Below are 22,515 nucleotides of genomic sequence, written 5' to 3' on the forward strand. Positions count from 1 at the left end.
CAACATTATAAAGGTTATATATGACCAACCATCAGCTAATATCATACTAAATGGTGAAAAATGAAGGCTTTTCCTCTAAAATCAGGAATGAGGCAAAACTGTCCACTCTCCACTCTCATTCAACATAGTTCTGGAAGTTTGCGCCAGAGCAATTAGGCAAGACATATATCTTTTTTGAATGTGTTTTTGTTTTGTTTTTAAATAAATACCCAAAAGTGGTATTGCTGGGTTATATGGAAGTTCTATTTTTAGGTTTTTGAGGAATCTTTATACTGTTTTACATTGTGAATATACCAATTTACAATCCCACCAACAGTGTTTGAGAGTTTCCTTTCCTCTACATTCTTACTAGCACTGCTACTTGTAGATTTTTTATAATAGCCATTCTGACAAGTGTGAGGTGATATATTATTGTGGTTTTGATTTGCATTTCCCTGATGATTAATGGTATTGAGAATCTTTTCATATGTCTGTTGGCCATCCATATGTCCTCTTTGGAGCAATGTCTATTCATGTCCTTTGCCCACTTTTAAGTATTTGGGTTTGTGTGTCTGTGTCAGTGTGTGCATGTTAAGCTGTATGAGTTCCTTATATATTAATGTGTTACAGGATACAATATTTGAGAATATCTTCTCCTGTTCAGTAGGTTGTTTTACTTTTCACTTTGTTGATGCTTTTCTTTGTGATGCAAAAGCATTTTAGTTTGATGTAGTTTTATTTGTTAATTTTTCCTTTTGTTGTCTGAGCCTGAAGAGACATATGCAAAAAGATATTGCTAAGATCTATGTCAAAGAGTTTACTGCACATATTTTCCTCTAGGAGTTCTATGGTGTCAGGTCTTATATATATTATATAGAAATCAGTTGAATATTTATACACAAATAATGAATGATCAGAAGGAGAAATTAAGAAAACAATTTCATTTACAATTGCATCTAAAAACATAAAACACCTAGGAATAAATTTAACCAAAGAGATGAAAGACTTGTATTCTGAACACTGTAACACATTGAAGAAGGTGCAAATAAATAAGAGAACATACCATGGCAATCAATTTGAAAGATTAACATTTTTGAAATGTCCTTACTATTTAAATCAACATACAGATTTAATGCAGTCTCTATTAAAATACGAATGTCATTCTACTGAGGACTAGAGCAACTAATCCTAAAACTTATATGAAGTCACAAAACACTAAATAGCCAAAAATCTCTTGAGAAATAAACAAAAGGAACAGCATCATGCTCCTAGATTTTAAAATATACTACAAACCTACAATAACCAAAAGTATATGGTACTGACATAAAAACAGAGAGACATATTAGTGAAACAGAATGGAAAGCCCTGAATTAAATACTCGTGTATATAATCAATTAACTTACAACAAAGCATGCAAAAATATACAATGGGGTAAAGACATTCTCTTCAATAATGGTGTTAGGAAAACTAGACATATACATGCAAAAAAATGAAATGGCACATTCTTATACTATATACAAAAATAAATTCAAAATAAAGACTTAAATATAATATATATTAACATATTATTATATTAAGAATGCTGAATTTTGTCAAATGCTTTTTCTGCAACTATTGAGATGATCATATGATTTTTGTTTTTTATTTTGTTGATGTGATATATCACAGTGATTGATTTATGGATTTTTTAAAGCATCTTTGCATTCCTAGGTTATATCTCACTGGGTCATGGTGTATAATCCTTTTACTGTATTGCTGAATCCAGAGTTAATTGCTGAATCCATTTTGTTGAGAATTTCTGCATCTATGTTCATCAAGGGTATTGGACTTTAAGTTCTGTTTTTGTAACGTCTTTAAGTGATTTTGATATCAAGGTAATACTGGTAGCTCTGTAGAATGAGTTTGGAAGCATTCTCTCCTTTTCATTTTTTTGGACTAGATTAAAAAGAAAGCTGTCTAGTCTTGGACATTTGGTGGGAATATTTTGATCCCTGCTTCAATTTAATTGCTAGATATCAGTCTGTTTCAATTTTCTATTTTTTCTAGTTTATTATTGTAAGGTTGTGTGCATCCAGAAATTTATCCTTCTCTTCTAAGTTGTCCACTTGGTGGCACATAATTATTCATTATATCTTTAATGATTCTTCATTTTTCCATGGTGTTGGTTGTTCTTTTTCATCTTTAATATTTGATTTTATTTATTTGGCCTTTAATTTTTTATAAGTTTGGCTAAAGTTTTGTCATTTTTGTTTAATAGTGTATTGGTTTAAATAGACATCCAAATATATGTACAAGTTTAATTGGTTGATGTGCCTTTTACTTACCAAATTACAGAGCTAATATTTCATTTCTCTCATTTTATTTTCTTATAACACTTATTGAAGAACTTGGGTCATTTCTTGTGCTGTGTTTTCCATGTCTACATTTCTCTGATTGCATCTCTGCCAATTTTTTCTATATGTTATTCTTTTCCTTATATATCCTACAAATTAAAGGTTAAAATAGAGCTTAATCAGACTCAAGATGTTTCTTTTTTTGCCATGAACATGTCATAAATATTTTGTTATTACTTCCAGAATAAACTCTGGTTGTCTCACTTTCTGTGATATTAGCAGCTATTAGTGTTCAGTGACTAGGTTATTAATAAATTATTACCTTTATTTAAATAAGCATTATATTGATAACTATTAAAACACTATGTATGTATGTATTTATTTTTTAATTTTTAATCTTAATTTTTTATTTATTAATTGATTTTTAGAAAGAGGAAGGGAGAGAGAGGAAAAGAACATCAATTTATAAAAAAACAAAAACATCAATTTATTTTTTTACTTACTTATGCATTCATTTGTTGATTCTTCTATGTGCCCTGATTATGGATCAAACTTGCAACCTAGGTACTAGTACTAGGTATACTGGGACAACATTCTAACTAAGTAAGCTGTGGCAAGGGTTATATTTATTTTATATTAATATTTCATTGATTACATTGTTTTATTTATTTCTTATATATTAGTTATTCATCTTTTTTAATATATTCTCATTTCCATTTGATATTTTTTCTTAAGTAATTTTCATATAGTGTATGGTAATGGTGAACTTCTTTAAGTCCCTGACTATTTTTTTCTCTTACTTATGTGAAATCATTTCGAATAGGTAAAATCGTGGGCTAAAAACACAACCATTAGAATTCCCATACATATTGTTCTTGTTTTCTTAACATCTAGTGATATAAATAAGATGCTCACTGTCTATTTAATACTATATTAAGAAAAGTGTATCGCCTGACCTATGGTGGCGCAGTGGATAAAGCGTCGACCTGGAAATGCTGAGGTTGCCGGTTCGAAACCCTGGGCTTGCCTGGTCAAGGCACATAGGGGAGTTGATGCTTCCAGCTCCTCCCCCCTTCTCTCTGTCTCTCTCTCCTCTCTCTCTCCTCCCTCTCTCTCTCTCTCTCCTCTTTAAAAATGAATAAATAAATAAAAATTTAAAAAAAAAAAGTGTATCAAGAAGGTAATGAGAAGTACTCATGACTTTGTGAATTTAAATTCATTTATAAGAAGTTTTTAGGGGGAAATTATATATCTTAGGACTTGTTTGCTTCATTCATATTAAAATTTGGCCAAAAAAGTAAATAGAATATTTAGCTTACTACTTATTACTTGGTATTCCTGGTTGAACAAAAGTGAAAAAAAGTAAAATTCACTCAAGGAGGCAGGGTGAACAGAGTTTATGATATCAAAGTCAAATCAAGTCTTAGTAATCTCCAGTGAATAGAATAACAAAGAGCTGGCTAAATCAATCTATGTGGACAACATGAGCTTGGAAAGACCTGCACTGTACTCTTTTTGGGTTCTAGAGATATTGATGTCAACATAAAAATTAACCTACATGCTGTAGGAGGGCAGTGATAAATCCAAGAAGCACAGCTATGATTTTGTGTGCTATTAGTTAAAGGACAGAGCAGAAGAAGTCTGCAGGTCAGAGCAGAAGTCGAGTCACATTTTCATCACACACTTGCGAGGCTACGATTTAACCTTGGTATATCGATGTATAACTTAACAAAACATAGTTTGGGACTTAATTGGTTTTCTCTCTGAAAAGAGGATGAATCTTAGTCTATTAACCAGGCAGAAAGTGGGGCTTTACAGGTAATGGAATATACAATAAATATGTGCTGTAACATGGTAGATTAGAGTCATGACTAACTATTTTCACTTACCTCTTACTGTCCGGTACAAAACCAAAATAAGTAGAATGTAAAATGTCATCAGAGTAATTGCCATCATTGCAATATCGAATATCCAGTCATTGTATAAAAAAAACAAAGGATCTGAAACAGAGACTGAGAAAGGTGTAAAAATTAGAAAACTGGTTGAACTGTGAAGTAGTGGGGAGAGATAGTTCAGGAGCCAACATTTAATATAACTTTACTTGTAATAATTTATTCTTTAGGAGTCATTGTTTTACTACTTAAAATTCACTAATTCAATTAATACTCATAGCAACTATAAAGAATAGAACTTTTAATAGTCTTTTATTATCTTATTATTGAATATTAATTTTTTTATTTCTTTTTTTTTTAGTGAGAAAGAGGGACAGATAGGAAGAGACAGGTAGGAAGGTAGAGAGATGAGAAGCATCAATTCTTCACTGAGGCACCTTAGTTGTCCATTGATTGCTTTTTCATATGTGCCTTGAACGGGGGCCTCCAACCAAACCAGTGACCCCTTGCTCAAGCCAGCAACCTTGGGCTCCAGCCAGTGACCGTGGGGTCATGTCTACGACCCCACGCTCAAGCCACAACTCCACGCTCAAACTGATGAGCCCACACTTAAGCCAGGCAACCTCAGGGATTCAAACCTGGGTCCTCTGCACCCCAGTCCAATGCTGTATCCACTGCGCACTGCCTGGTCAGGCAGTAATTTTTTAAATAAATACCCAGAAGTTGACCTAGATAATGTGTTAGGTATATGTTTAACTTTATAGAAAACTTCTAAAGTGTCTGTATCATTTTGTACATCATCAGCAATGGGTTAAGAAAACATTTATTCCTCATGCTTTTCAATATTTGGCTCCATCAGTCTCTCCAATTTTAGCTTAAAGTTTGTTGGTATTTCATCTTGGTTTTAATTTGATTTTTCTAAGCATTTCACATAAATGGAATCATATAATTTGCCTGATCAAGCAGTGGCACAGTGGATAGAGCATTTGACTGGGATGCAGAGGACCCAGGTTCAAATCCCCAAGGTCACCTGCTTGAGTATGGGCTCACCGGCTTGAGTGTGGGATTGTGTACATGACCCCATGGTCGCTGACTTGAGCCCAAAGGTCACTGGCTTGAAGCCTAAGGTTTCTGGCTTAGGCCCAAGGTCTCTGGCTTGAGCAAGGGGTCACTCTCTCTGCTGTAGCCCCCCAGTCAAGGCACATATGAGAAAGCAATCAATGAACAAGTAAGGTACCTCAATGAATTGATGCTTCTCATCTCTCCCCCTTCTTGCCTGTCTGTCCCTAACTGTCCCTCTTTCTGTCTGTCTCTTTGCCTTGCCCTTGTTGCACAAAAAAAGAAAAAAATTACTCCCCTTAGCTATGTGGTCATTAAACATGAAAAACTCTTCGTAATCAGAAGTAATTTTTATTGCCTCAAACAGCTCTTGCAATGGCTGAGTTGGCCTGTATCCTGGTCTCTTGGCTTTTCATATTTGTTCTTAAAGAACCTTCAGGAGTAAGAACTGAGACTTAGTTGAAATTAAGACATCCAAGGGAAAGTTGACTTGTAGTTAATGTTCTTCCTCCACACTTTATTCGTGTGTTTGATTTGTTTACACACACATTAATTTTCCTCTAGTGCTGAAAAATATGGTCTTTTTATCCACTGGTTTGATAAGTTTGAAGGCAGGGTTTTAAATTTTCAGTGGAAATAGTTGGAAAAAAAAAAGGCCTATGTATGTTGCCGTTTAAGGCCTATTGAGCAGAGGATGGAAACTGAAGGAACAGAGAGAGCCCTGCTGGTGATCACCTTAATTCTCTAAAATGCTTCTTTGTGGTTTGAAAGCAATGCCTCAAGTAAAGCTTTTTCTTTTTTTGCCTTGTTTGATAGTAATAATCCTGTACATATATTTCCTTAGAATCCTCTAAATAATTAGGAATTGTCAAGTGTCAAAATCATATTTTTTAATATTATATTAATCTATCAACTTTACCTCTAAGAAATAACTGCTTTTCAAAGAGAAAAAATTCAAGGAAAAATTTCAATGTTTCATATGCCTTTTGAAATTGCATGCAAGCAAGCTGAAGAGGTATATGTGAATATTACTTTCAGATGGAAAACATTTATGTCTGACATTGTATATTCAATATAGACTCTAAGCCTTAAATAGTTAAGAGACACTGACCTACAGTCATGAATGTATACAATCAGTGGCCCCACTAAGTAAAAGAGTGGTTGAACTCAACCATACTTTCTGGAGCACAAATGCTTTTTCCTCCTTGTAGCAGAAGGCACTATGTCCTTAAATGTAGTTGAGAACACAAACAGCACATATAGGACCTTTAAGTCCTTGATACCCGCAACAATATTAGTGTTGGAATTTGGTTCTCTGAGATGTCACCCAAACCACTGATCTTTCTGGTGATGATGAGAGAATCACACAGCTTCGGATAAACAATCCTCGCAAGTGACAGATTTCCAGGAAAAGGGAGAGTCCCCCCACTACTGACCCATTTACCTCTATTCCGGTATATCCCATATATAATGACTATCACACCAAAGCATCCAAAACATAGCGACTGAGCGTAAATCGTGTTGAAACGATGAATGATGTCACATCGGAACACTAGAACAGAGAGAGTTAGAATTAATAAATGGGGAATGCAGGAATCGGGGACATCACTGACTTAAGGACAATTATCAGAAAAAGCATAGTCATTGACTCATGTCCACTCAACCCAGAAAAGGCTCAGGATGTGACTTTGGTTTGTGGATGGTAGCAAATTTTGTAAGATGGACTTACAGAGATCTATAGGGCTGAGTTTTCTTTCCTAGTTTTCACCACCTAACCTAGCACAAGATTAGTCTGTCTTGGGGAGGGGGTGAGGAGACTGGAGAGAAGCTGTAGGCATTTTCATCAGATTTCTGATAATGTGAGACTGTGCGGATCTAGATGTGATGACACTGAGTTGGCTGAAAGAAAAATACTGTCTTGCATTCACAGACTCTGAACATACTTTTACCTTTCAGCATGAATCCCACTGTCAAAGGGCTATATCTACAAGCTAAACTGTCTGAGACAGCCTGACCTGTGCTGGCACAGTGGGTAAAGCATCGACCTGGAATGCTGAGGATGCCAGTTCAAAACCCAGGCTTGCCTGGTCAAGACATATATAAGAAGCAACAACTATGAGTTGATGCTTCCTGCTCCCAAACCCCCTTCTCTCTGTCTCTCTCCTCTCTCTAAAATCAATAAATAAAGTCTGTAAAAAACAAAACAGGGTTTTTAGAGTTATTTCTGGGGGACAGAGGTACTGGGAACTGGCTGCTGTCCAGCCCCCCACCTCACTAAGTTGTAAAAAGCTAAACCCTTCCCCACACCTCCATGTATTTGCTCATCTCCCCCCCCCCCCCATGTTCCCTGGGAGGAAAAGATTGGCTTCTTTGTGTATGTTTATGCATTGGTGGGGGTTTTCTACACTTGGTGGAGTTCTTGGGTTGCCTTGGAAACCCAATTGATTTGCTAATGGCCCACTTTGCCCTGTAAATAAAGAAGGATGCAGTTTCCGGTGGCAACCATGTTTTGCAATCTGCCAGGGCGGTATTGTTTACTGCTAGCAGGAACTGTGAAGCCCTCCCGACCCCATCTTATATGTCTTTAATTCTTTATGTCTATTTTCTTCAATTCAGTATTGTTCCCTCTTGGGACCTGAATATACTCATCACGGCTGGCCTGTGGCACTAAACAAAGAAGATTAAAATGTTTTCCCATATATTCCTAAAATATGTATCCATTTATTCTTTGCTTTATATAACCTTCCAAAGGAAAATAACCAGAACAGTCATGTACTTTCTAAAGAACTTCAATTGTAGTAAAATCAAGATTTCAATTCATTAAAAGATTTTCATGGAGAAGTGGGGAAATGCTAATCATGTTTTAAATGGGTAGATATCATGTATAGGTAGGTTAGATTTTCAAAATGAAGAAAATTTTGCAGGATAACTATGCAATAGGCTGACTCATGAGTTACTAGCTTCCCACTCCATTAAGGTGTGCAGACAGAAACCTGAAACTAAATACTGGAAGGAAGCACAATGATTAGAGCTTGAGAATTCCAATCGTGGCTTTGTTATTTGAGAGTTATGTGAGCCATGACATCCCATCAATAAAATGGTGACTTAATAGCATTACCTTTTAGAATTAATATAGATAAATTCTGTAAAATGGTTATCACAATCCCTAGCATAAAGTAGGCACTGAGTAAGTGTGGTACCAGATTTTATAGATTTTATAGATCTGGTAGGAAAATGAGCCCAATGGATTGTATCTTCTCCTTTGACTCATCTCCATTAATTGTCTACTCAATCTCCAAATTCACATCTCCAATCTAGCAGTTTACTCAATTATATATGAGCTATTTTGCTTGGTCACATTTTGGAAAAAGAGCTGTTCTTTAAAATGTCTGATGTCTTTGTACCTGATAGGCCCCTGTATAATTCAGTGATATATTTATAAAGAAAGATGATATAGTCATTTAGTTTAGCCATAAACCCTGAGGGAACAGTCTGATTACAAAGGACAATATGGTTGAAAGACATTTCTTTTTCATGTTCATTTTGTTCAAGTCCTTGAATGGAGGTGGTATCTTAAAAATTAATGGCAATCTGTGCAGGCAGGAAGATTGTGATCAAATTAAGTGTATCCTAGAACAAGACTCAAAATTAACTTATCACTAAATTATTTAGATTGTAGCAGAGGTTAGATCCACTTCATTGTGATTGAATAGACTCTTATCTAAAAGAAAATGCATTCCTTTGGGGGCACAGAAGTAACTGTGGGTTTGATCAGTTCATGAGATATTTATACTGCCCTCATTGCTCTAAGGATCCTTAACTGAAAGGTATAAAGTTTAACACTTCTAAAATGGGAAACAAACCCTAAATCATTCTATGTAAGGTTTGGCATATGTTGACAAATGTCATACAGCTTTGCTTAAGCACTCCATGAACCTAAGCATCTCATTAAGAGAGATTCCCTAAATGACTCCACCCTTATTGAAGCATTACCTTTTATTTTGAGACATTTACAGACTATGTGCACACCAATGAAAAGCAAAATCACGAAGAAAACTGAAATGATAAACATCATCCAAATGTGGACAGTCTGAAACAGGGCATCTGAAAGAAAGGGCAGAGCAATTTGAAGTTAAATAAACCCATAACATCCACCACTATTGGATTAAGAATTTAACTGCTAATAAGGAAGAGTCCCCTTCTGGTCCTGCATTTTCATTATTATTATTATTATTATTATTAATTGTTATTATATTTGTGTCAGGGCTAAAGATTAGTGAAACTGTTTTAGTTCAAGTACAGAGCCTGGAACAGAGTTTGTTTGTGGGATAGAATTTAAACTGAGGTTGTGGTGGAATGAAAGAAGTCTTCCTCTTGTCTCTTACAATAATTCTAGTACAAATGTTCCCTGATTATAAAGGAAACAACCAAGCAGAACCCTGGACACCATAACTCATGCTGGGAGTTGAGAAACTCAATGGCTGTAAGGCAGCCTCCGAATTGTCTCTAAAGAGCCCGTAGTGTATAATGATAATGGACACAAATAGACCTTTTTTTTTGAAAAAGTCTTTCTAATATAGTATTTTCCTTCAAAAGTGTTTGCTTCAGGTTCTAGTCTTTCATTAAGAAACTATTTTACATATTTGTCTTTTCATTGCATATTTGCCTATACTATATAGTTGGTACTTTTAAATATTAGCTACAACATTTTTTGGATAGCTTTTTAGGAAAAGCTAAGTATACCAGGCAGTGTTTTTACAGATCATATATTTATGTAAAATTTTTAAACTTGATATTTGTGACTTACATAAAGGTGTGAGAGCTTTATTTATTATATAGAATGTAAAAAATAATGACAATATTATTCATCTAGTCCAGTAGTCAGCAAACTCATTAGTCAACAGAGCCAAATATCAACAGTACAATGATTGAAATTTCTTTTCAGAGCCAAATTTTTTGAACTTAAACTATATAGGTAAGTACATTGTTATTAACTTAATAAGGGTACTCCTAAGCTGGCTTTTGCTAAAAACGTCCTCAATCTGATTGAGCCATATCTGGCTCGTGAGCCGTGGTTTGCCTACCACTGATCTAGTCCATGAAATCCCTTTTCTTTGACATTTATTAATTATATAATTCAATTTTAGATATTATTCATTTAATTGAAACAACTTGGCTCTTTTTTTCAATTATGATTATCTTAAAGCCTAATGCAATTTGAATCCTATCTGAAACTAATATTTGAATTTATCTATATAGTTCTTATTAGTTTGCATACAAAATAACTATCTTTAGTGAAATACTAAAAACCATTAGAAAGATTAAAAAGAGGTTCTAATAGAAACTTTATGATATCAAAAAAACAGTTTCAAATATTGTTCTTTCTTGCTGTGCTTGTTTTTTCTACCTCTCTTCTTATTACTTCTCAGATACTTTGCAAGTTTCTCTTATTCAACTCTAAAGGACACCTAACAAGTATGCTCCAAAATTCAGTTCTAGGATTCTGTTTTGTTATTTTCCTATTCCCATTCTTTTTGTGATCTTATTCAGTGTCATGATTGTAAATATTCTTCCTAGGTTGAAGGCATTCACATTATGTCTGGAGCCCAGTCTCCCCCAAGAATTTTAGCACATATCTAATTCCCAGTCAGTATTTCCATTCGCATGCCTTATAGGCATGATCTTATCTCCCAGATAGGCTCATCTTACAAAATTCTCCTTCTCTGTAGATGAAAATTTATCTCTCATGACTCAGACTCCTAACTTTAGAATTATTCTTCCTCTCTTTCTCTTTCATCACATATTCAATCCACCAGCAAGTCCCATCAGAATTTCATCTAAAATATTTATAGAGTTGCCCCTGGAGGCATTGCAGACATAGTTGCAGTGCCACGTCTGTGTCATCAGGTGGCAGAGAGAAGAGAGGCTTGTGTCTGCTAGCCTGGCGTCCTGGCTGTGGACGCTGGATGGTTGATAATAGTCTGACACCGGTAAAAAATAAAATAAAATAAAATATTTATAGAATTTTACCAACTCTTACTATCTTTTCTGCTATACTTACTTTACAGATCATTGTTATAAACTCCTATCTAGTTAAGGTAACATTCTTTTTCTTCTTCTTTTTCCAGTCCATTTTCTAGTCCTCAAAAAGGACTAGAAAGGGACACCCAAAGTGATATCTGAAAACCTACCACTCTGCTCCTGTAATTAACCTTTACTCCTCTGCATTGGTGGTAAAGGTATCTGTCACACATGGGACATAGGACATAGCCTTTTTCTGTTTGACATCTTATGTCCACCCACCATGTTTCTGAAGAGTGATATATTAACTAACAATCAGAAAACCTGTACTTTAGTTCCACATTTTACATATTGTTGCTTTGACTGGGTTCTCTCAACATCCTTTTACCTATAAATAGTCATAATAATCTCTCTTCCTGAATTTTCAGGATGTTTTAAAGATGTGTTAGTACTAAATGATTATTACAAGTAAGCAAAGATTTTTGCTTCTACTAATAAAATTTGTATTACAAAATACCACTAAAACCCATGAAATATGATTATACTTATTTTTAAGATAAGAGAACTGTAGTCAGGAAGGTAATGACATCCTTTACAACACTGAGCTAGAAACTTGTTGAGCTTATACATAAATACTGTGAATAAAAGTGAGGCTCTGTAATAAACCTGTAACCAAAAGTAACCTTACAGGGTGATTTGATCAAAAGGTCCTAACTGTGCAGTATCTTAAGCCTATAGCTTCTTTAGCAAAAGTTTTATTTTCACCTTAAGCAAGCCTTAAACATTGTTCTTATGTATCCAGGTTAAAAGACCTTTGAAATGCCAGAGTAACCTTCTTTTCCAGACTCCTGGGAGGTATAACCACCCTCAGTCGATCACACAATCTTGTTAACTATCATGTAATCTAATCATAGAGATTTGCCTAGCTTGCTTTTGCCCCCTCCATGTAATCTTCCTTATGTTCCCTCCTTAATTACATATGTATAAAAAGAACTGCAAAACTGTCATTCTGAACACTTGAGATCTTGCTACCAGGCATGTCCTCAGTTTGGCTCAAATAAACTTATATAAATTCTTTACAGGTTTGGACATTCTTGCATTGACAATGTTGTGAGGATCTAATGAGATAATAAACTTTCCTTTAAAGCTATAATATGTAGCCTGACCAGGTGGTGGCGCAGTGGATAGAGCGTTGGACTGGGATGCGAAGGACCCAGGTTCGAGACCCCAAGGTCACCAGCTTGAGTGCGGGATCATCTGGTTTGAGCAAAACTCACCAGCTTGGACCCAAGGTCACTGGCTTGAGAAAGGGGTTACTTGGTTTGCTTAAGGCCCACGGTCAAAGGCACATGTGAGAAAGCAATCAATGAACAACTAAGGTGTCGCAACGAAAAACTGATGATTGATGCTTCTCATCTCTCTCCGTTCCTGTAAAGCTGTAATATGTATTTCAGGTATGGGTTATTAGTATCCTTCCAATTTGTTTTTTCTCTGAAGCTGTTCTCTCAGTACCTGACAATATCTATAGTACCAAAACCTGTAACAATTATAGTCACATTTAAATAGTGCTATATAATGTATAAAACTTTTTAACATTAATTACCTCATTTATTTTCTCTATATATTGCTTTATAGACACCCAAACCCTGACAAACACTCACCAGCTAAGATGATATTTATGTGTTTCCCTTCCCCTGACAGAGGGTTGAAAATGTAGCAAGTCATATTGCCCTGTGCTTTGTTTCTGAGGACAAGAGTCATCTTCATGTGGAATAATCCAGCTCCATCCTGTGAATAGGATTTTGATGAATGTGGAACTACTTCTCCCTTGTTGTCTCTCCACTCCATCTGTGGCTGTGGGAACCAGCCTCCTGAGTTACACTCCACCATGAGCCCATCAGAGCGGGGAGCCTGAATATGGATCTGTGTCTCCAAGCCTAATGCTGAGGCAAAAATCAAAATAGTTATTGTATTGAGGCAGCAATGAAAGTTGAAAGGACAAGGGTATCATAAATCTTATATTCTGAAATATAAGAAGGAATAATACTCAAATCCATATCCAAGCTATAAATTATACTCATTGGTCACTCTGCATATTTACTACATAGTATATTTTTTGCATTAGATTGAGGGTGTTATCTCACTATGTATAACACTTGAAATATTTTGTAAAATATAAAAAAGACAAGAAATTTTGAAAATGATATATTTCCCACATATTTCAGCTCCTGGGGTCCAAGTTCATTGATATGCAATGTCCCACCTTAAACCTTACCTGTTACACTCAGGTTCATGCTGGCCACATCACTGAAGTCACCATCCTTAAATGCACACTGGTACAGTCCATTATCAGAAATGCTGATATTACGAAGTCTGAGAGTCACTTTGCCTTCTCCAATGGCCCCTTTCACAAAGTAAGTGCGACCTGCATATTCTGGAGCAGCTTCCCCACTCACTTCACGTCCATCGCTGTATCGGTGAACAAGCTTGGAGTAGTCACCCTTGAACCAGGACACCTCCATGTGTTTTGCACTTTGTGGGGGAGACAACTGGCAGCTAAGCTCAGCCTGTCCTCCTACTGTAGCCACCACGTGTCCCATAGGAATGGTTACTGTCCACTTTTCTTTAGAGAAACACAGAAAATGAAGATACATTTGAAGCCAACAACATTTTCATTGCTATATATTGAAGGACACACTGTATTCTTCCCACTTGACCTAGCCATTCTAAATCTTCAGTCCTGAATATGTCCCCTTCTGTTTCAATCAATATTTTTGTTTTTGAAAAGACCAATGTTACTATATTAATCTCTTTAAAATATACTAACCTGTGTCCTAGGAAGATGGCAGAGCCCAAAGTACCAGAAATCTGACTCCCTACTTGGTCATCAGTTGCTCTGGCAGAATCTGCCTAAGGTAACTATTTTGGAACTCTGAAGTCTACTGAAGGCCTTAAACTCCCAGAAGAAAGCTTGGATGGTAAATTGCATTAATTTTGGTCATTAGCTCCTGTCACAGTAACATATACTCATATCCATCCCTCACCCTCAGACCCTTGGCAGGCAGGCAGCTGTTCACCTCTCCCGGGAGCAGCTTTCACATAGCTTATGGGAACCAGAGTAGACCAAAAGGAACCCTAGTCCTTCAATTACTGGGGATCTGTGTTGTGAATGCTGATTATTGTTTCCAATCATAGAGATCAGAAGACAAAGAGGCATGCGGCCATTGTATCTTATCCTATTTTTCAAGTCTCTTTTCTCTAACTGAAGTGACATCCAAAGAATTCAAAGGTTAGCATACTTTTATTCATCCTTCATTTTTCCCTCTCCTCTTTTTGGTTACCACTCATTAAAGATTGGAACATTCGGCCCTGGCCGGTTGGCTCAGCGGTAGAGTGTCGGCCTGACGTGCAGGAGTCCCGGGTTTGATTCCCAGCCAGGGCACACAGGAGAAGCACCCATCTGCTTCTCCACCCCTCCCCCTCTCCCTCCTCTCTGTCTCTCTCTTCCCCTTCCACAGCCAAGGCTCCATTGGAGCAAAGATGGCCCGGGTGCTGAGGATGGCTCTCTGCCTCAGGCAGTAGAATGGCTCTGGATGCAACAGAGTGACGCCCCAGAGGGGCAGAGCATCGCCCCCTGGTGGGCATGCCGGGTGGATCCCGGTCAGGCACATGTGGGAGTCTGTCTGACTGCCTCCCCGTTTCCAGCTTCGGAAAGATGAAAAAAAAAAAAAAAAAAAAAAGATTGGAACATTCAAAAACAAGTGCATCTATGGAGGAAATTAGAAAGTGATTACACATGCTCAGGAAAAGGGACAGGCTTAGAAAAGACCTAAGGAGACATGAAATTTTACACCTCAAGCTAATCCTTGGCACACAGGCAGCCTACAGCAACAAAACAAAACAAAACAAAACAAAAACAATAACAAAAAGCCAACATATCCTAGAAAAGGAAGGGAATGAGATTTTGAGTTAATACACTAACCTCCAATGTCCAGTTTTAATTTTAAAAATCACAAAACATACAAAGAAACAGGAAAAAAAAATATGTCACACTTCAAGAACAAAATAAATAAACAAAAACTGTCCTGAAAAAGACCAAATGGCAAGCCCTAGCCAGATAGGTTGGTTAGTTAGAGCATTGTCCTGAAGCACAGAGGTTGCCAATTCGATCCCCAGTCAGGGCACATCCAGGAAAAGATATTCCTGCCTCTCTCTTGCTCTCTCCCTTCCTTTCTCTAAAGTCAGTAAAATAAACATTAAAAAAATACACAATGACAGATATACAATAAAAGACTTTAAAACAATGGTCTTAAAAATGCTCAAGAAAACTATTGGAAGAAGTGAGAAAGAAAAGAAAAAAAAATGTATATACAAAAATACCTAAAAAAAAAACCCAAAAGGAATTCTCTAGCTTAAAAACACAACTGAAATGAAAAAATTCACTAAAGGAATTTAAAGGCTGATTTAAACAGAAAGAAAAAGAATCAGTTAACTTGAAGTCAGGAAAATAAAAATAAATTTTAAGTCCAGAAATAGAAAGAAGAAAGATTCTAAAAAGTGAATAGAACTTAAACACATTTGTGGGACATCACTGAGTAGACCAATATATTTATTTTGGGAGTCTCAAAAGGAAAAGGGAGAAAAGGGACAGAGAGAATATTTAGTATAATATTGGCTGAAAATTTCCCAAATGTGATGAAAGACATGTATATAAAGATAATGAAATTCAACAAACTTTAATGAAGATGAACTGAAAGAGAACTACAAATAGACACTTTAAAATCAAACTTTCAAAAGACAAATCAGAATCTTAGGAGCAGCATGAGAGAAGCAATTCATCACATATGAGGTCTTATAAGTATATTTCTCACGAGAATTTTGGAATCTAGGAGTCAGTAGACTAATATGAAAGTACTGAAAGGAAACAAACAAACAAACAAAAAAGCTTCTGCTAATTTAAGAATCATATATCCAGCAATATCTGCAGAAGAGAGGGATAAATTAAGACATTCCCAGATAAAAAAATCTAAGGGAGCTTGTGACCACTGGATCTGCCTTACAGAGAAAAAAATGCACAGGAGAGATACAGTAACCTGAAGCTAAATGAGGAAATGAAGTACCTAATAAAGGTAAATACATGAGCAATTCTAAAGCTATAATTATTTTAACAATAATTCCTAACTCCACTTTTTGTTTTCTATGTGATTTAACAGACTAAAAGAGTTATTTATTTATTTATTTATTTATTTATTTATTTATTTATTGAGAGAGGGAAAGAGGGACAGACAGACAGACAGGAACAGACAGACAGAAAGAGAGAGATGAGAAGCAGCCACTCAAAGTTTCACCACTTTAGTTATTCATTGACTGCTTTCTCATATGTGCCTTGACCAGGCTTTCCAGCTGAGCCAGTGACCTTGGGTTGCAAGACAGCAACCTTTGGGCTCAAGTCAGTGACCATGGAGTCATGTCTATGACCACACACTCAAGCTGGTGACCTTGCGCTCAAGTGGGTGAACCCACACTCAAGCCAGCAACTTCAGGATAAAACAATTTTTTAAAAGTTATTAGTCTAAGAGCTACCATTATTGTAACTTGGGTTTATAGGTCTACATTTTTATATTATATAATATAAGAGGCTAATGCAATTAAAAGAATTATTAGTTTATGTCTTAGGGGACACAATATATCAAGATGTAATTTTGTACCAACAACTGAAATGGATAGGTAAGAGCAGTTAATGAAAGAGAATTTTTTATATTAAAGTTAAGCTGTTATATATTTAAATTAGTGTTACACTTTGGGGATGTAAATGCAATCCCTGAGATAACCACAATTAAAATAACTACAGATTATGTAAAATAGGAAATGAGGGAGGAATTGAACTGTTTTTATACAAAAAAAGATCAACTAGACAAAAAAATATAATAAAGGTAATAAAGAACAATAAAGCTAACAGAATAGAAAAAATAAATGACAAAATGACAGAAGTAAGTCATTAGTTTAAATGTAAATGGATTAAAATCTCCAATTAATAGACAGAGTTGGCAGAATGAATAAAAACACACCATACCATATGTTATCTACAAAAGACTCACTATAAATTCAAAGATTCAAATAAATTGAAAGTAAAAGGATGAAAAATGTAATTCGTGCAAGAGAAAATGATGGTGATGATTGCACAATATTATAAGTATATTTAATATTACTGAACAGTTTACTTAAAATAGATAAGATAAAGTCATATTATATGTATTTTACCAAAATAAAAATTTATACTTGATAAAAAATAAAACCACATTTGGCAAAAAAAAAGAATAACAACAAAGAAGAAGGGAAACAAATAGAAAACAGTAACAAATATGTTAGATGTTATATCAATAATTACTTTAAACATCAGTGGTCTAAGTACTCCAATTGTCAGAAATATTCAAAAATCAAGACCCAACAATATGTTTTTTACAAGGAACCACTTTTAATATAAAGAGTTTTAGTTTTACAACAGGAAAAATGTTTCATATACAAAACAAGAAATGTTATCCAGCCTTTAAAAATAAAGTCATGTTGTATTTACATGTTACATACAACATAAGATAACTTGGAAGACAATATATTAAATTAAATAAAGCATCACAGGACAAATACTGCATAATTCCACTTATATGAAGTACCTAACATAGTCAAACTCATAAAAATAGAGAGTAGAATGAGAGTTTTTTTGTGGCTGAAAGGAGGGGAAAATGGGGAGTTGTTTTCAATAGGTATTTTGAAAACCAACACTATACTATTTTATGGGTGCCAAAGTATCTTATAATAACCAAGAATTCCTAATATCTAAAATCCTTTGCATCATCACTGTCTTTAACTTCTGTTATACATAAACTATAATAATTAAGTACACTGTTGCTATAATTCTTTAGAACAAACTATTATCTTAACAATTAAGAATAAAAAATAATAGCCTGACTGGTGGTGGCACAGTGGATAGAGCATCAACCTAGAACACTGAGATCCCCAGTTAAAAACTTGGAGGTCATCAGCTTGAGCATGGGCTCATTGGTTTGAAAGCAGGCTTGCCAGCTTGAGTGCAAGGTTGCTGACTTGATCATCAGCAACATGATCCCACAGTTGCTGGCTGGAGACCAAAGGTTGTTGGCTTGAGAAAATGGTCTCTGGCTCAATTTGAGTCCCTGGTCAAGGCACATAACAGAAGCAAACAATGAAAAACTAAAAGTGAAGCAACTACAAGTTGATGCTTCTCATCTTTTTCTCTCTCTTTCCCTTCCTGTCTCTCTCTTTCTCTCAAATCAATAAAAATAAATAAATAAGAAAATCAATGGACACTATTCAGTTCTTGAAAAAAAAATTTTATGTTGCCTTTGTTTATTCCTTCCCTATTGCTCTTCTTTTCTTTATGGAGATGTGATTTTGTGACTCGTATTATTTTCCTTCTCTGTGAAGAACTTCTTTTAACATTTCTTGTAAGCTCTATGAGCTCAGTTCCCCCTTACTTGCTTTTTTCAAAATTTTTTTCTTTTTATTTTCATCTTCTGCAGGTATAATATGATATGCTTCAATGTAGTTTTTTAGTATTTATCCTGCTTAGAGTTTTTTTTACCTTTTTGGACCTATGGTTTAGTGCCTAACATTAATTTAGGGAAAGTCTGTCATTATTGTTTAAATATTTCTTCTATTCCCTTCTCTTTCTCTTCTGTTATTCACTTTACACATATATCACACCTTTCATAGCTGTCTCACAATTATGGGATTTTCTCTTTAAAAAAAAAACCTTTTTCCTACTTGTTTTTTAGTTGTGGAAGTTTCCACTGATATATCCTCAAACTCTTGAGTTGCTTTCTTCATTTGTGTCTAGTCTACTAGTGAGTCCATGAAAGTGTTCTTCATTTCTGCTACAGTGTTTTTTATCTCTATAATATTTTAAATTCTTTTTTAGAAGTTACAGTTCTCAAGCAGCAAGGTTTCTGTCTGCCAGAGAGAGACAGGAGTCCAGAGACACAGGCACCCTCTTAAAGGGCAAATGCACAAAATCTCATTCACAGCCACTTATCCTGGAATCCAGTAGAGGGAGTGCTGAGAGGACTAGAGACATATGAGGAGAGTCTACGGTTTGTGGCTCTGGGGAGAGACACAGTTGAGGACAGCCACCAGGCCCCCTGTGCTGAGTCATTAACCAATACTGCAATTTTCCTCTTTCTTGGGTGAAGCATTCCCCTTCCTGTGGCATCAGCCTGGGAAAAAGCAACTGTTCACCCTCAGAAATTTCTCTTGCCCCACCCTGCAGAGATTATACCCTACTGAGGAGCCAGTGGCCTTGGCCAGGGAGTAGAGGTCTGACAGACTCAGGGGGTGACAGTGGCTCAGAGGTCAGGCCTTGACGTGTGAGCTATGTACCCTACATTCACTAGAATCTGATTGATGCATCTCTCTCATTGGAGATTCAGTAGAACCACTGTCCTGGATGTTGGCAGACCAAGTCTCTAGGCTCTGAAGGCCCACAAACTCAATTCCTTGTGGTTTTACCCTGCTGAAGTCAGAGGAAAAATCTGGAACAAACCAAGATCTGTGGCTCTGGGTTGGGACCATACCACCATATCTCCTGAAAACTGACAGGCACCTTCCCCATGAAGGAGATCCATTAGCCTCATCCTCAAAACTCTACCAGAGGCTCTTTCAGTGACTGAGCCTAACAAGCAGCCAGCAGATGGAGACAGATAAAGGCAGATCTCAAGGTGTCTTTGGTTTTTGATTGACCTGCCTCCTGGCCCCATGCTGGTAAAAGCTGGCCTTGATGTGCAGCTTGGTACTTCTGCATGTACCTAAATCCAGCAGAGGCACCCACAGACTATGGCTTGCTTGTATCTTCAAACAGGTTGCTGAGGGCCAGTCACAGGCAGCATCTACATTGGCCTGAACCAGGTTCCCTCCTAAGAGGCCCAGAAAAAAACGTATCTAGTGGCCAGCTTCAGACAACATCACAGCAGGATTCAATTAGTTTCTCAAGCAGCATATCCAAAGGGAGGGCTTGTCAGGCACCAAACCCAGGTGAGGCAAATTCTGCTTCTTGTGGGTAACACCTGCAGAATAATTCACATACATTGGTCAAGGCAAGGCCTGTGAGCCTTGACCACTCACAGTCAGCCAGCCAGAGTGTTGCTCTCACTCACAATGGGCCAATAGCAATCAAGACTCAATTACAACAGAAGGGATTATATAAACCATACAAGGGACATTCCTGGAGCAACAGGCTCAGGTGATACCTCAACATGATAAAAACCCATCTTTGAGAAACCCACAGCCAACATCATACTCAATGGGCAAAAATTAAAAGCAATACCCTTAAGATCAGGAACAAGGCAGGGGTGCCCCCTTTCACCACTCTTATTTAACATAGTCCTGGAAGTCCTAGCCACAGCAATCAGACAAGGAGAAGAAATAAAAGGCATTCAAGTTGGAAAAGAAGAAGTAAAACTATCATTATTTGCAGATGATATGATATTGTATATAGAAAACCCTAAAGTCTCAGTCAAAAAACTACTGGACCTGATAAATGAATTCAGCAAAGTGGCAGGACATAAAATCAATACTCAAAAATCAGAGGCATTTTTATACACCAACAATGAACAGTCAGAAAGAGAAATTAAGGAAACAATCCCCTTCACAATTACAACCAAAAAAATAAAGTACCTAGGAGTAAACTTAACCAAGGAGACTAAAGACGTGTACTCGGAAAATTACAAAGTACTGATAAAAGAAATCAAGGAAGATATAAACAAGTGGAAGCATATACTGTGCTCATGATTAGGAATAATAAACATCATTAAAATGTCTATATTGCCCAAAGCAATTTATAAATTCAATGCAATACCAATTAAAATACCAATGACATACTTCAAAGGTATAGAACACATATTCCAAAAATTTATATGGAACCAAAAGAGAACACAAATAGTCTCAGCAATCTTGAAAAGGAAGAATAAAGTGGGAGGTATCACACTTCTGGATATCAAGTTATACTACAAGGCCATTGTACTCAAAACAGCCTAGTACTGGCATAAGAACAGGCATATACAATAGATCAATGGAACAGAACAGAGAACCCAGAAATAAACCCACACCTTTACGAACAATTGATTTTTCTTTTTGTATTTTTCTGAAGTTTGAAACGGGGAGAGATAGTCAGACAGACTCCCGCATGCGCCCAACCGGGATCCACCCGGCACGCCCACCAGGGGGCAACGCTCTGCCCACCAGGGGGCAATGCTCTGCTCCTCCGGGGCGTCGCTCTGTTGTGACCAGAGCCACTCTAGCACCTGGGGCAGAGGCCAAGGAGCCATCCCCAGCGCCCGGGCCATCTTTGCTCCAATGTAGCCTCGGCTGCGAGAGGGGAAGAGAGAGACAGAGAGGAAGGAGAGGGGGAGGGGTGGAGAAGCAAATGGGCGCTTCTCCTGTGTGCCCTGGCCAGGAATTGAACCCAGGACCTCTGCATGCCAGGCCGACGCTCTACCACTGAGCCAACCAGCCAGGGCCTATGGACAACTGATTTTTGACAAAGGAGGTAAGAGCATACAATGGAGTAGACAGCCTCTTCAACAAATGGTGTTGGGAAAATTAGACGGCTACCTGCAAAAAAATGAAACTAGACCACCAACTTACACCATTCACAAAAATAAACTCAAAATGGATAAAAGACTTAAATATAAGCCGTAAAACCATAAGCCTCTTAGAAGAAAACATAGGCAGTAAGCTCTCTGACATCTCTTGTAGCAATATGTTTGCCAATTTATCTCCACGGGCAAGTGAAATAAAAGACGGGATAAACAAATGGGACTATATCAAACTAAAAAGCTTTTGCACAGCTAAAGACAATAAGAACAGAATAAAAAGACAAACTACACAATGGGGGAACATATTTGATGATATGTCTCATAAGGGGTTAATAACCAAAATTTATAAAGAACTTGAAAAACTCAACACCAGGAAGACAAATAATCCAGTCAAAAATTGGGAAAAAGAAATGAATAGACACTTCTCCAAAGAGGACATACAGATGGCCAATAGGCATATGAAAAAATGCTCAACATCACTAATCATTAGAGAAATGCAAATTAAAACCACAATGAGATATCACCCCACACTAGTCAGAATGGCGCTCATCAATAAAACAACACAGAATAAGTGCTGGTGAGGATGTGGAAAAAAGGGAACCCTCC

General features: G+C 36.5%; 1 protein-coding gene and 1 non-coding gene across 2 annotated transcripts in view; one reads left to right on the forward strand and one right to left on the reverse strand.

The window, feature by feature from the left end:
- Positions 1-1,061: 1,061 nt before the first annotated feature.
- The window catches only part of LOC136397663 (putative selection and upkeep of intraepithelial T-cells protein 1 homolog), a 34,841-nt gene continuing 13,387 nt past the window's right edge, over positions 1,062-22,515 (reverse strand). The window contains exons 3-8 of the mRNA XM_066372171.1: positions 13,560-13,907; positions 12,946-13,227; positions 9,257-9,367; positions 6,708-6,815; positions 4,202-4,324; positions 1,062-2,461 (exon numbers count right to left, since the gene is read on the reverse strand). Of these exons, the coding sequence (XP_066228268.1) occupies positions 2,355-2,461; positions 4,202-4,324; positions 6,708-6,815; positions 9,257-9,367; positions 12,946-13,227; positions 13,560-13,907 (1,079 nt within the window). The 3' untranslated portion in view covers positions 1,062-2,354. The remainder of the gene's footprint in view (positions 2,462-4,201; positions 4,325-6,707; positions 6,816-9,256; positions 9,368-12,945; positions 13,228-13,559; positions 13,908-22,515) is intronic.
- Positions 11,117-11,252, forward strand: LOC136401648 (small nucleolar RNA SNORA17). The gene has a single exon (XR_010750665.1). It is a non-coding gene; the product is annotated as a small nucleolar RNA SNORA17 (small nucleolar RNA).

The sequence above is a fragment of the Saccopteryx leptura genome, chromosome 3, assembly GCF_036850995.1.
Source record: "Saccopteryx leptura isolate mSacLep1 chromosome 3, mSacLep1_pri_phased_curated, whole genome shotgun sequence".
Taxonomy (NCBI): Eukaryota; Metazoa; Chordata; class Mammalia; order Chiroptera; family Emballonuridae; genus Saccopteryx; species Saccopteryx leptura.